Here is an 11,935-nt window from a genome sequence, read left to right as displayed (position 1 = left end):
TAATTTTACTTTAAAAAATTTCGATAATTTCCTATGACTTTACAAAGTTGTAAATAGTCATCGCGTCGTGTTTCTTTGTCTGTTTCAATTTACAACTTTTATTCGACCATGCAATGGTACCCAAATAACGCACATAAAGTAAAATACTAGGAAGTAGAAATAGTTTTTCAATTACTTATTTTTTATATAATTTCAAAGCTCAAAATTAATAATCTTTTCTGTTTTTTTCCCTAATCGTTTTGAAATACTCTATTTCTTGAAATATTTCACAATAAATACTTCGCTCTCAGCGGTCCAGCTTAGTGGAGTGTGTCTTGGCTAATTCAAACTCAGGTTACAGTATGTGACAAAAGCGAAGTGGAGTCAAATAGACAAACGTCAAGCGGATCGAGATGTTTTGCCGGCGATGTAATGTTTTTAATTTTAAATGTTTTCCTCTACCTGTTGACGAAGAATGTTGTACAGATAACTCGGAAGCTGCGTACAGTGCTAGCTGATTAGAAACCCTTTCCGGACAGGGCTCACCAAACAAACCTGAACATGTCTTCGCGATTGGTGCACGTTTTGCGCACCGGAAAGCTTAGCTATCAGCAGGGTCTCCGGTTGCAAGCGGCCGTCGTAGATCGTGTGCGCAACGACGAAACGGCCTCCAGGACGGGCCACATACTTATCCTTACCGAACACAAACCCGTCTACACCGTCGGCATCCGGACAGGTGGTTACGGCACTGAAGAGGAACAACGCCTACTCGCTCTCGGGGCCGACTTTGTGCGCACAAACCGCGGCGGATTGATAACGTTTCATGGCCCAGGGCAGCTGGTCGCATATCCGGTGCTAAACTTACGCCACTTTCAACCGAGTGTTCGGTGGTACGTGTGTCACCTGGAGCGGACGATCATCGAACTGTGCCGACGGTACGGGCTGCCAGGAGCACGAACGACGCCGGATACCGGCGTTTGGATCGAAGATCGGAAGATTTGCGCCATCGGAATCCACGTTAGTCGATATGTCACTTCGCACGGACTGGCCCTCAATTGTGACAACGATCTCGGATGGTTCCGGCACATTGTACCGTGTGGGTTGCCGGGAAAGAGCGTCACGTCGCTGGCACAGGAACTTGGTAGCACACGGCCTTCGATCGCCACGGTAACGCCAGACTTTTTGCGCTCCTTCAGCGACACATTCGAATGTGAGTTAACGGAAATGGATGAAACACTGCAACGTGAGCTTCTCGACCCAAGCCGGTGTGAATCGGCAGGATAATTTCTCAACTTTTCTAGTAATGTTGATGCAATGTGTTCGGCGTTTGTTTTTGATTCCCGTAGCTTTATTTAATATTCGAGAAATAAGGGCGTTTTAGCTGAAAACAGCTCTGTGCTCTAATAACACGATCGTTTCTCTTGATTTGGCCAATCGTTTTGTTTCCTCTCCCATTTTGGAATAAAATCATTGCGAGCGTTGCTAGGTAACGTTCCCCATCTAGTTTTCATCGTCAAGCAATGGTTCATCGATAGAATAATAAGGCGTGTGTGAATAATGTAGGAAAAATGACACGATAATCTCACATTGCGGTTCGATTGCATCGAAAAGGATTTGTTTCTTATAATGTATTGTGAATAAGAATCATTTAATGTTGACCACAGCTGGTGTCCACGATTATAAGCCTCGCTTTTTCCAACCATCCAATGCCGTGTGCATCAGAATGTCGGTGTCCTGTCCGCCCAGTATAGAGAGGATCTCGACACAAAGAGGAGCCATCGATTGTTCAACAACTTGAGCGAAAGCGGTGCTGCTTTCTTCCTGCGACCGAATGCTCTCCAAATACTTGCCCCAGGCAGCTTTGGTGGGATCCTTCTGATTCGGTGGCACACCACTAGCATCGTTCAGGACTTCCATTATTTTGGTACCCAGGAAAGTGACCGCCCTTACCTTCGGGGACTTATCCTCGCCAATTCTATCGCTCGCTTCATCCGAAAGCATATCGAAATCATCACCAACAGCATCGTGTTGCGATTCACTCGCACTGCGCCCTGTTGGGTAGTAGCCTTGCCGGCAGAAGTCAAGGCAGACGATTAGGAACTGTGCTACGGTACGTCGTGTCGGGCTGGCGGATGTTCCTTTGTACAAACTTAGGGCACTCTGTACCAGTCGGTTTACCGTTCCGAACGGCCCTCTGATGACCGAGCTCAGGTACTGTACAAACTCCTGCAACAGCGTCACGGCGTCGGGAGTGGTAGCAAGCAGAGTCATTACACCATACGCCATCAGTCCCCACAGGAGATACAAGCGGGATTCGTATTGAGTGCTGCGGAGAGAACACATTGAAAAATCCGTTAGATTATACACTGATTAGTTAACCGATTCTTTTGTTTAACCAACCTGACATTCATTCTTCCGAGCTGGGTTTGCAGCTGCGCCAACGTTTGCAATCTTTCTGCGTCGTTCGGGGCAGTAACGAAGCGACTCATCACGACGCCATGCAACAATAGCGGAACCGCCGAAATGCGTTCAGTCTCTTGAAGCGATTTCAACCAACCGGAGGTCGGATCAATAAGCTGCAGAACGGGCAACCATTGTCCAAATTGTGAACGACAATCGCGATGACCGCCACACTGGCTACCGGCCAGTGAGGTAGAGCAGTAATCGCATGGCTGATAGCTAAGCCGAAAGTGCTTAAAAAGAGCCACTTCTATAGTTAACATAATCTCGATAGGCGCACGATTACTGTACAGAGCGCAGCCAAGCAGTACGCTTTCGACGAGCCTTCCACAACCGGGTGAATCCTGTTCCAGCACGTTACGTACCGCTTGAGTGAAGTAACTGAGTCGAAAGATCAAGATGAAGAACGAAAGAATAAGAGATCATTCGGAACGCGTACATAATTAATAATTACCCGAACGTCGGCTCAGAGGCACAAACTCTGATTTCCTCGAACAACTGGGTGAGTAGCGTCACTGTTTTCCTGCCATCCGAGTTCTCGCCGGGATCGTGGCGAATGTTTACCGTAGCATGTGCAACGAGTTCCACCAGCCCCTTGACGGCCATAGAGAACTGATCGGAGCCGTTGGGATTCGCCACTAGCGCCTTCTTGTTCCGCTTGACGTACGTCAGCAGCAAACGGACGGCACAACGCATAAACATTTCCCGTTTACGCATCTGCTGATCGTTCCCTTGTTCGGTTGTGGGATTTTGTTCGTTGAAACGCAACCCAGAAGCCACCAACAGTAAGCTGGAGCAAACCGGGAAGGGAAGAAAGCATTAGTTGAGATAAAATGAACCCTCCCATCGTGTGTCGTTGTGCCTTACTTCAGAATCGCCTCATCAAGTGACGTGATCGGCGATGGTGACGATGCCAGTCGCAGGATGATGGAAGCATTGGTTGACATCACAAACCAATCGAGGGTCACTTTAAGCTCGGACGGGTCGAACCCTACCCAGCGCATTTTAGATAGAGCTTCCAGTGTCCCCATCATGGCGGAGCGGCCGTTCACCTGGACCGTCGGTTCGTGTGCAAGCTTTACGCAAACCCCAAGCAGGTCACCTACCCGAAGATCATCGGTCAACCGCTCCCACCGGCAGCGGATAAAGACTTGAGCCGCAAACTGATGTGCGATCGGTGTGAAACGATCGAGGATGCGATTAAAGTTTCCGAGGGTAAGCTCTCCCGGGTGAAACTTTTCCCACGGCAACGTCACCAGTTGCACGTTGGCTGGCGTCAGAACCGTGTCCGCTACCGAACGATGAGCGTAATTTCGCTCGTACCAATCGAACACGAGGGCAAGGACACTCGACGCACCGTCGTATCGTTCCTGTATCCGTACGCTGTCGTCGAGCTTTGTGATCAGTGACTCGACGCAGTGCGTGAAGGCAACCAGCATCTGGGATGCTTCGGCAACGTACAGATCGCTCCACTGGAGCAGCAGTTCCTGTGGCGAGTTTGGTCCGACCTGTTGAATCCAGCTGGCAAAGTTGGTCTTTTCGTACGGTTCAAGCCACGCCGAAAATAGTTTACTCAGAGTATCCCACACGGTGTTAACGTCTGAAAAGGGCAAAATGCTAAGCATGATCCTTTGCTTGTCCTTTCTCCGCAACGACTTACGTGATTCCGCTTCCCGCATACTGGAAATCTGCGATGGAATGAACGTTTCGATGTATGCCTGACCGAGTGTGGCAAACGTCAGGGCCAGCGGCATTACGTACGCCCGATACTGAGGGTAAAGCCCGTGCAGACAGTTCTGCGTCCGCTGGGTTACGAAGTATTGAGACAACCTTCGGATTGCACTCGTCACCATCTGATAAATGTTGAACCGATCGCTGCCCTCGTACTGGCGCCCAGTGAAGCGTGAAAGAAGAGCACGCACTTCCGATGAGCTATTGATGGCGTTGGTTATCGGAGGCACGCGCCACTGGGCACGTACCGCATTATTTACGGCCAGCAGGATCTCCGGACTCAGCTGTCGTTGCTCACAGCCATTCAACAGCTCCATCAGTATTGTCTCGTAATGCTGGGGGAAATTATCGTCAACCAGCGTAAGAAGATGGCGCTGCAAGGTCTGAAGGGTAAGAAGCACAATCAGAAATTCGTAACGAAAGAGCCAAACGATCCCACTTACGTCATGGAACTGTTTGGAAAGATCTGGCACATCTTTGCACGGGGTCGTCGGCGAGCTGTCGGCCGTGCTGCAGAGAGCTTTTACTGTCTCGACGATCATGCCATCGAGATCGTTTCCTGACATACTTTTTTGCTTAAGCCACTGCAACAGATCAAACTGCAAAGTAACGCGTATAAGATACACACATTCCCACAGGACACAATTAAAAGTTATGCTCAGACCTGTTCATCAAAAACGGTGATAAAGGCACGCTTCTCAAGTTGCCGTCCATAGTTCAGTTTTAACAACCGCGAGTACAGCTGCAACATGTGACTGCCGGGGATTTGGGCGGCTTTGACGTGTGGCAAAAAGTCGAGAATGGTTACGTCTGACCTAATCAGTGCCGTATGCAAGCTGGCAAGAAGTGGATCGTACACTAGCGACGGAACGCGTGCCTGAAACGGAAGCATGAAAATGCACTCACAGACCATTACGGTTAACCTAACCCAACGCAACCTACCATGAACAGCGAAAAGGACGTTTTCAAAACTTGCTCGGTTGCCGGGCAACGTAAATTGCTGTGCTCTATCATGACGGGAACGAACCGACCGATTAATGCTCTTACGGAGTGATCTTTTGGTAACAGATGGACACCCAGTGCTCCCGAATCACTGAACCACCGATCCAACTGCATCAGCAGTACATTCGCTTGGTGGAGCGCCAACAAAACGGGGTCCGGTGTGTGGATGGCAGCCTTCAGAGCCTCATCAAACTTGGAACGGTTTTGCGTGATCTTTTCGCCAATTTCTTTCCGCTCGATAGTTTTACTGACCACGATCGACACGGTAACGGGGCCAGTGCAGCGCTTCGTTAGCATACTGCACTCGGTCAGCTTACGTTTGACCTGCTTCTCGACGGAGAACCGTTTCGGGAGCAGCTCCCGGTACTGTTGCTGCAGGCTGCGTAAGTTGTCCCACGCCGGCCGATACTGTTTCGTTGCGAACTTAATCAACACACCGATGCTCGTCTCAATACCGGAGACCACCCTGCGCGGGTCGGTATCGACGGACAGTTCGTACACAGGAACCGACGGTAGTTTACAGCGTAGCGCTGTCAACGGAACGGGCAGATCGTATTCACTCAGTCGCTTCGCGATCGATTCGAGTATTGCGGCAGGATCACGTGTCTCGGTCGAAGCCGGTTCGGTGGCCGAAGCCTGTTGATTTACTCGGCTAAGATGTCGTCCCAAGAGTGTGTCCCAGGAAACGCGGATTCGATCAAAACGATGCATTTCGGAGCGTCCATCGTTGAATTCGATCAGATAGTTCTATGGAAAATAAGGTGTTGATGATGATTGATGATTGATTGGAATGTCCCAATCGACTGACAATCATTACCGTGGATTTGTTAAAGATGATCTGCAGCATTGGCTTGTTGAATTTTTCTGGCAGTGTTCTGAGGGTACCGAGCGATATTCCGTTCAACATATCTGATTGTAGCCACAATAAGCACGATTCATAAAATCTGTTACGAAATTTGAAAAACAGTTATTTGTGAGTTAGTTACGACCTCCACAAATGGCAGATCTCGCGCCTGCTTTTTTGCTGCGTGCTTACCCTGCCAGGAACTGATACAGCTGCGCTTGGGCTGCTTTTGCATGCTCGCTATCACAGCTACGCGGCAGGACAGGAGTTGGCACAAGTTTTGCGTAGTAATCTCGTTGTTCTTGTGCAGCTGCCTTCAACTTATCCTCAAGCTGCTTATCGTACGCCAGCAACCGATCTGTGGACCCGTGCACGACCGGTAGGTCACCATCGGCGGCCGGAATCATTGTGTAGAAGATACGAAAGAAGCGCAACCACAGATAAACCTGCAGCGGATGTTTGTGGTCGAAAGATATGATTTGCCGTGCCACTTTGTACAGGACCAGCTTGCCACCGGAGAGCGCATAGTCTGTAGCGGGTTCCACAATGACCCGCTTTAGAGCTTCGTCAATCGAAACAGCCGGATCGGCAGCCAGGGTTTGCAGCAAGCCTGGCCACAGCTCCAGCTCGGTACGTTCCGCTTCAAGCTCGAAGCTCACCATGGACAGGGCAAGCAGGTCGGGCTTTAAGCTGTAGAGTGACTCTTCATCACTGTTTCTCATGAAAAGCCGATTTTTACTTGCTGTCGGCGACTTAACTTCCACCAAATCCTGTGAGAAAAGGGAAACAAATACATCAACAATTCCAATCTCCATCAGAAATACAAAGCGTACCAAATAGTGGGGAAGTAGATGTTTCCTGAGCGAATCCCAAGCCGGCTCGTAGTGGTGCGCCACATCGGCCACCACATCGAGCATCCGGAGTACCTTTGGACACTTTTTCCACTCCGGCAACGCAGTCAGAACCTGCACCCACACCTCCACCAATGGAGCAGGTGTCGATAAACCGTACATTTTGTGATCGCTCAGCTGCAGATAAACCATACGAGATGCTAAGCAATACACCCGCAGCGTAGCGTCCTCTTCAATGAGGGCCTCCTCTCCGTCGCCGCTAGTTGACCACCAACGAGCTTCCTTGGGTGGTTTACCAATAACCTTACTCAAGAGCGTCAAAAATGACTCATTCTCTCTTAAGCTCTGCGGACAATCGAGAAACAGTGGGACGATCAATTGCAGACATCGTATCGCCAATTTCCGACTATGGTCGCACAGATGGTCGGCGAGAAGTTTCACTCCCGTATGGCAAAATACTGGCACCCAATGGCCGACGGTCGTCGCAAGTAAGGCAGCATAGATCGCAAGTGGTCGTCGCTCTTCCACGCCTTCCCGTATCTCAGGCACTTGCTCTAGGCCGGGCACATCCCCGAGTGCCACTTCCGGTTCGTGTATCACGCGGACCATGCACTCTTGCGGTTGGTCTAGACGGTGTACCTTCAGTTTGCCCACGATGGCCCAGCACAGTTTATCGTATGCCTCAAAGAATGGCTTGTTGGCCGTTGCTGCCGGTGTTGCATTAGGATCGAGAGGAATATGCTGACGGTGCGCTGCGATCACGGTGTTTAGTATGTACAACTGAACCGACAAAGGTATCCAGAGCTGACCGTTCCTGCAAGAGCGAAGCGAGAAGTGTGCAGATGCAAACGATGATGCAGGCCACCGGATTTCGTATACTTACACAACGGTTGTGTACTGGAAACTTTGCAGGATTTCTAGTGCTATAAACGAATAGCTCGAAGCGGGACCGGAACTGCGCAGAATCCGGCTCAACTTGTCGATGCACGCCGCCGTGGGTGAGTAATTAGAAAACGGAAGTTGGCGGAAGAGCTTTCGTAAATCGCGCACACCTGGGAAGTCGTTCCCGAAAGTGTCCTGTTCCACGCACCATTGTAACTCATCGACCATGGCTTCGCATAGCAGCGGATGTTTGTTTAAAAGAAACATCAACTGATTGAGCTCGTATTCGAGCAACACTGGCTGATCTTCGTGATCGATGCGGAGCAAAATCTAAAATAAGGATAAAAATTGTGAATTTTAGGCAAAGCAAAGAAGCAAGACACAGAAACACTCACTTGAAAGAAGTCTTTTACAGCGACGAAGTAAATACCCGTTTCGCTTTTAATATCTCGAGCATCCACCAAACTGACAATCAGCTGGCAGACGTAGAAAACGTCTTTCGGTGATCTTTCAAGCAACCGACGGTAAACTTTGTCCATCTGAATGTGCCGTTCACCATCGTTCGGCACGAGCTCAGAAAGCAGCGTCCGTTCGTTCCAACCCTCGACATCGGCAAGCACTCCACTGTACAGCCACCAAGTGTCGGTGAATGCCAACAGCCGGTAAGGAAGGGACAGGACATACTGCCAGGCGGCGTTCTCTCGTAAACATGCCAAAGAGCAAACGGCTCGTCTCAAGAGCCGTTGGAACTCTTGGCACGCCGGATCGATCGGATTACTGCGGCCTGGGTACAGACTGAACAAGTCGGCCACGTAGTGAACCGTGTGAGCAATCAGACGACCGAGCCGACGAATGAAACTATCGTACCGCTGCTGATTACCGTACGTACGGACACCGATCGCAAGCACACGAACGATCTCCAGAGCGACGGTGATCGCGCGAAGCATGTGATGTAGTGTGATCGTAACGCAGCTGGCTTCCGCGCTACCGATCGCGGTGAGCGTTTCGAACACGTCCGCAAATGGCATCTGATCAAGAAATGCGATCATATCGTCCTCCTTGAGTGGTGCCACCTCACCAGAACCGGTACAATCTTCGCCATCGCTATCCACCACGAGCCAATCCACCTGTTGATTATCACTGTCATCTTCGCACGGAGTGACCGCCTTTGCCGTAACCGTCATGCTGTCAAGGCTCTTCAGCAACTCATCAACGTCCTCCGAAGCCGAAGCCTTAAGAAATGATTCACGTTGCGGATGGGAGGCCAACCCGAGCTCGAGCATTTTCAACACTTGGCCCAGTTCGCCATCTGCTAGCCATTTCGATGAAGCCTTCTGCCCGTGAGAAGCAACCGGTCTTAACGGGGAAATCAGTTCCTTTCCCCACGAAGGTGTCCCCGCTTCACAGTGCAGCAGCTGGAGCAATACATTCAACCGATCGTGGACGTTCCCAAGCCACACAAGAACCACTGCACATTCCCGCATCCAACCTCGTACGCTATCACTGAAGTTTTGCTCCTTTCGCCTCTCGTCCTTACTGCGAGTTCCCGGTGGCTGTCGGTGGCCCGGTTTTTCACGGTTCACACGCAGAAAGTACAACAGAATTGTGAAAATATCTCTCAACCCAGACTGCACTGCGTCGTATGGCTTCTTGCATATCTTAGCGTCATAGCCGGCCAACTGAACGCAAATATAATCCTCGATCTCGGCAGCCCGAGCAGCGGCCGCCAGTTGAGCCTTGTTCAGGTCGTACATACGCTCCTCAATTTCTCGGCTCACGCGATTCTGGCCCTCGAGGACAGATTGATCCAATTCTGCTACTCTGTGAACGAAGAAGAGAACAGATTCTTAGAAAAACGATCATCAGAACCTTCGGAAAAGACCTACTTTTCGACGGTGGACGCAGTAACGATTTTTCCGTCCGCACAGGTTGCCGTCCCGCTGAAACGAGTCGACGTCTCCCGCCAAACTTTACCCTGCAACCGTTCGAGCTTCTTTCGGCAAACACGTAAGGTCTCGCGGTCCTGCACCTCTCGGATGCACTTTTGCATGTAATCAGTTAGAAGAGCGTACAGCGGGTGGCCGGTGTACTTTGCTGTCCTTCGAACCGCCGCAGGAGCTTCACAGGTCTCAAAATGAGTCTTGAGTGCGAGCAGTTCGTTCGTATCGTTGGATGAAAAGATCTTACTGAGCTGCTCTCGACTCAGTTCGCTCATTGTGCCCTCCTGTGCAAGGTTCCATTGGCTTTGGAGGTCATGCTGGACATCGGGAAGCGTTGGATAAATTTTTGTTCCTTCAGGCGCAACGAAAGGCTGCTGCGATGATCGTTCAATATTCGGCAGCACCGGATATATGTGTCTAGCGTCGATCGGAGCGAGCTGGTGCGATTGTGGTGGCCGGAGCGTACTGATGGCAACAGGGATTGTGGGATAAATTCTGGCAACTTCGATCGCATCGCCGCCTGAAAAGGATAAAGGCGGAGCCGTTGGCGTAGCCTCTTTTTCGGCATATTCATTGATTTGAGGTTCGTTCTGATGTTCCATTTGGTCCTCAACGACTGCCTGTTGTGGCGCTTTTGATTCTTCTTCGATGGGGTCGATGACTTCGTCGGGGACGCTCGTGTCCTCCTTGTCGTTATCCTCCTTATCAATCGTTGTTGGTTCTTCAAAATCACAGTGTGCAGCGACAGGAGGCGGTGCACTTTCATCAATCACCTTATCATATTTTTTCTTTGATCGTTTGCTGTGCTGCTTTGGGTATCACAAAACAAAGGTTATCATAAAAAAATATAGGTTAAAGGATGTTCCTTCATTCTGTCACATTGAATACAGCATACCTTCTTCTCTTTCATCTCCATCGTTGCCATGTTGAACTGAAATCTTAACCAAACACAACAATGTCGTTGCTAATTGTAAGGACCTGGCAAAAGAAAAGCAACTTTTCATGATAATCCAGATTGATTAGGGATATGTTATCAGACTGGCTCATACAGGATTAACTGTTCATTCTAATGCGCAGTTTTGAAAAACATTCAGAACAAGGTGTGCAACTAGTGTGCCAGCTTCCAGTGTAAAAACAAGAACTGCGACACAATAGCACAATACGGTACAGTACAGTTTACAAAAAGCTACTTACTAAAATCACTCGCTATCTTGGCCCTAAACGAAAAACACTTTGTTAAGTTGGACTTCGATCTTCACTTCTTAAACCAAAGGCCAACACAACTAAGCAAAACACACTCAACAACAAAGCACAGGTTTTTGACAGCTCTTTATTGTGATTTCCTCTTCTTCGTGTGCTGTTGTTCTTTTTCCCAACAATGCCGTCAACATCAGCGTTTCTTAGCATGTCTCAAAGTGCTCTAAGCAGTCACACCTCGCCATATTTTGAACATCTTTCTCAACAACAAAACTACTTATGAAAATTACGACAATATTTACCAGACCCGAATCTTAAGTTCGTTTACATCGTATGGATATCCTAGTGGTGCTCACTTTTAAAATTACAATTGACGTTTAGATCGCTTTCAATACGCCGAACGCATGTAAACAATTAACAGCTGATTCGCATCAAACAGCTGCACCACAATTGCGCCCAGCTGAAAACGATTCTGTTTAAAAAATGCTTTCAGCCGAATTATGTCGCGTGTGCGGTAGTGATGCTGTGTCTTCCGATCTGACTAGCATATTTATAAAGCGTGAAAATGTGGACTGCATCGCCGACATCATTCTGGAGCTGTCCGGTTTGTTGGTAAGATGCCTGCTGCCTCGGCCAACCATTCTCTGTGTTGTGAATTTATCCAATCATCTACAGGCCACTGCTAACGATGGGTTACCGCAGCGCTGTTGTACCGTTTGTCAAGCCGATCTTATGACGGCCATCAACGTTCGTCGCCGATGTCTGGAAATGGACAAGAAATTCCGTATCTCACGGCCAAGGTTGCTGGGACCTGCTTTGTTACCTCCATCACCGTATACTAACGACACATTTCGTTTTAGCGTTCCATCCTGTGATACATCACAAGCTCCCGATGCTTCGCTGTGCTTAGAAAATAATTTACATAAAGCTGCAGTGGCACTGCAGGATGATCTCGATACTGCCCATGAATCCTACGGGGTCGGAAAAAGGACAAGGCACAAAGTTCCTTTAAAGACTGATAAACAGACTAACCACTCTCTCGGCGGTGA

The 11,935-nt window shown here is 49.2% G+C and overlaps 2 protein-coding genes and 1 long non-coding RNA gene across 3 annotated transcripts; 2 read left to right on the top strand and 1 right to left on the bottom strand.

Annotated features, from left to right (window-relative positions):
- Positions 1-540: 540 nt before the first annotated feature.
- LOC128275025 (putative lipoyltransferase 2, mitochondrial) lies at positions 541-1,548 on the top strand. Its single transcript, XM_053013398.1, has one exon. It carries the CDS (start codon positions 541-543, stop codon positions 1,261-1,263), a length of 723 nt encoding a protein of 240 aa, XP_052869358.1. The 3' UTR covers positions 1,264-1,548.
- LOC128270992 (ectopic P granules protein 5 homolog) lies at positions 1,307-10,614 on the bottom strand. Its single transcript, XM_053008422.1, has 16 exons — positions 10,585-10,614; positions 10,013-10,498; positions 9,636-9,970; positions 8,145-9,570; positions 7,751-8,079; positions 6,850-7,681; positions 6,209-6,786; positions 5,990-6,116; positions 5,113-5,919; positions 4,835-5,047; positions 4,614-4,769; positions 4,100-4,553; positions 3,307-4,039; positions 2,894-3,229; positions 2,380-2,820; positions 1,307-2,305 (listed from the first exon to the last, which is right to left on the bottom strand). The coding sequence occupies exons 1-16, from the start codon at positions 10,612-10,614 to the stop codon at positions 1,657-1,659; spliced, it is 7,932 nt and encodes a 2,643-aa protein (XP_052864382.1). The 3' UTR covers positions 1,307-1,656.
- Positions 10,615-11,399: 785 nt separating this feature from the next.
- On the top strand, positions 11,400-11,885 carry LOC128274712 (uncharacterized). The gene is made up of 3 exons (XR_008269316.1): positions 11,400-11,498; positions 11,562-11,686; positions 11,747-11,885. It is a non-coding gene; the product is annotated as an uncharacterized LOC128274712 (long non-coding RNA).
- Positions 11,886-11,935: the final 50 nt, after the last annotated feature.

The sequence above is a fragment of the Anopheles cruzii genome, chromosome 3, assembly GCF_943734635.1.
Source record: "Anopheles cruzii chromosome 3, idAnoCruzAS_RS32_06, whole genome shotgun sequence".
NCBI lineage: Eukaryota > Metazoa > Arthropoda > Insecta > Diptera > Culicidae > Anopheles > Anopheles cruzii.
The sequence above is the reverse complement of the archived record's forward strand: the minus strand, read 5'-3'. Positions and strand labels throughout refer to the sequence as shown.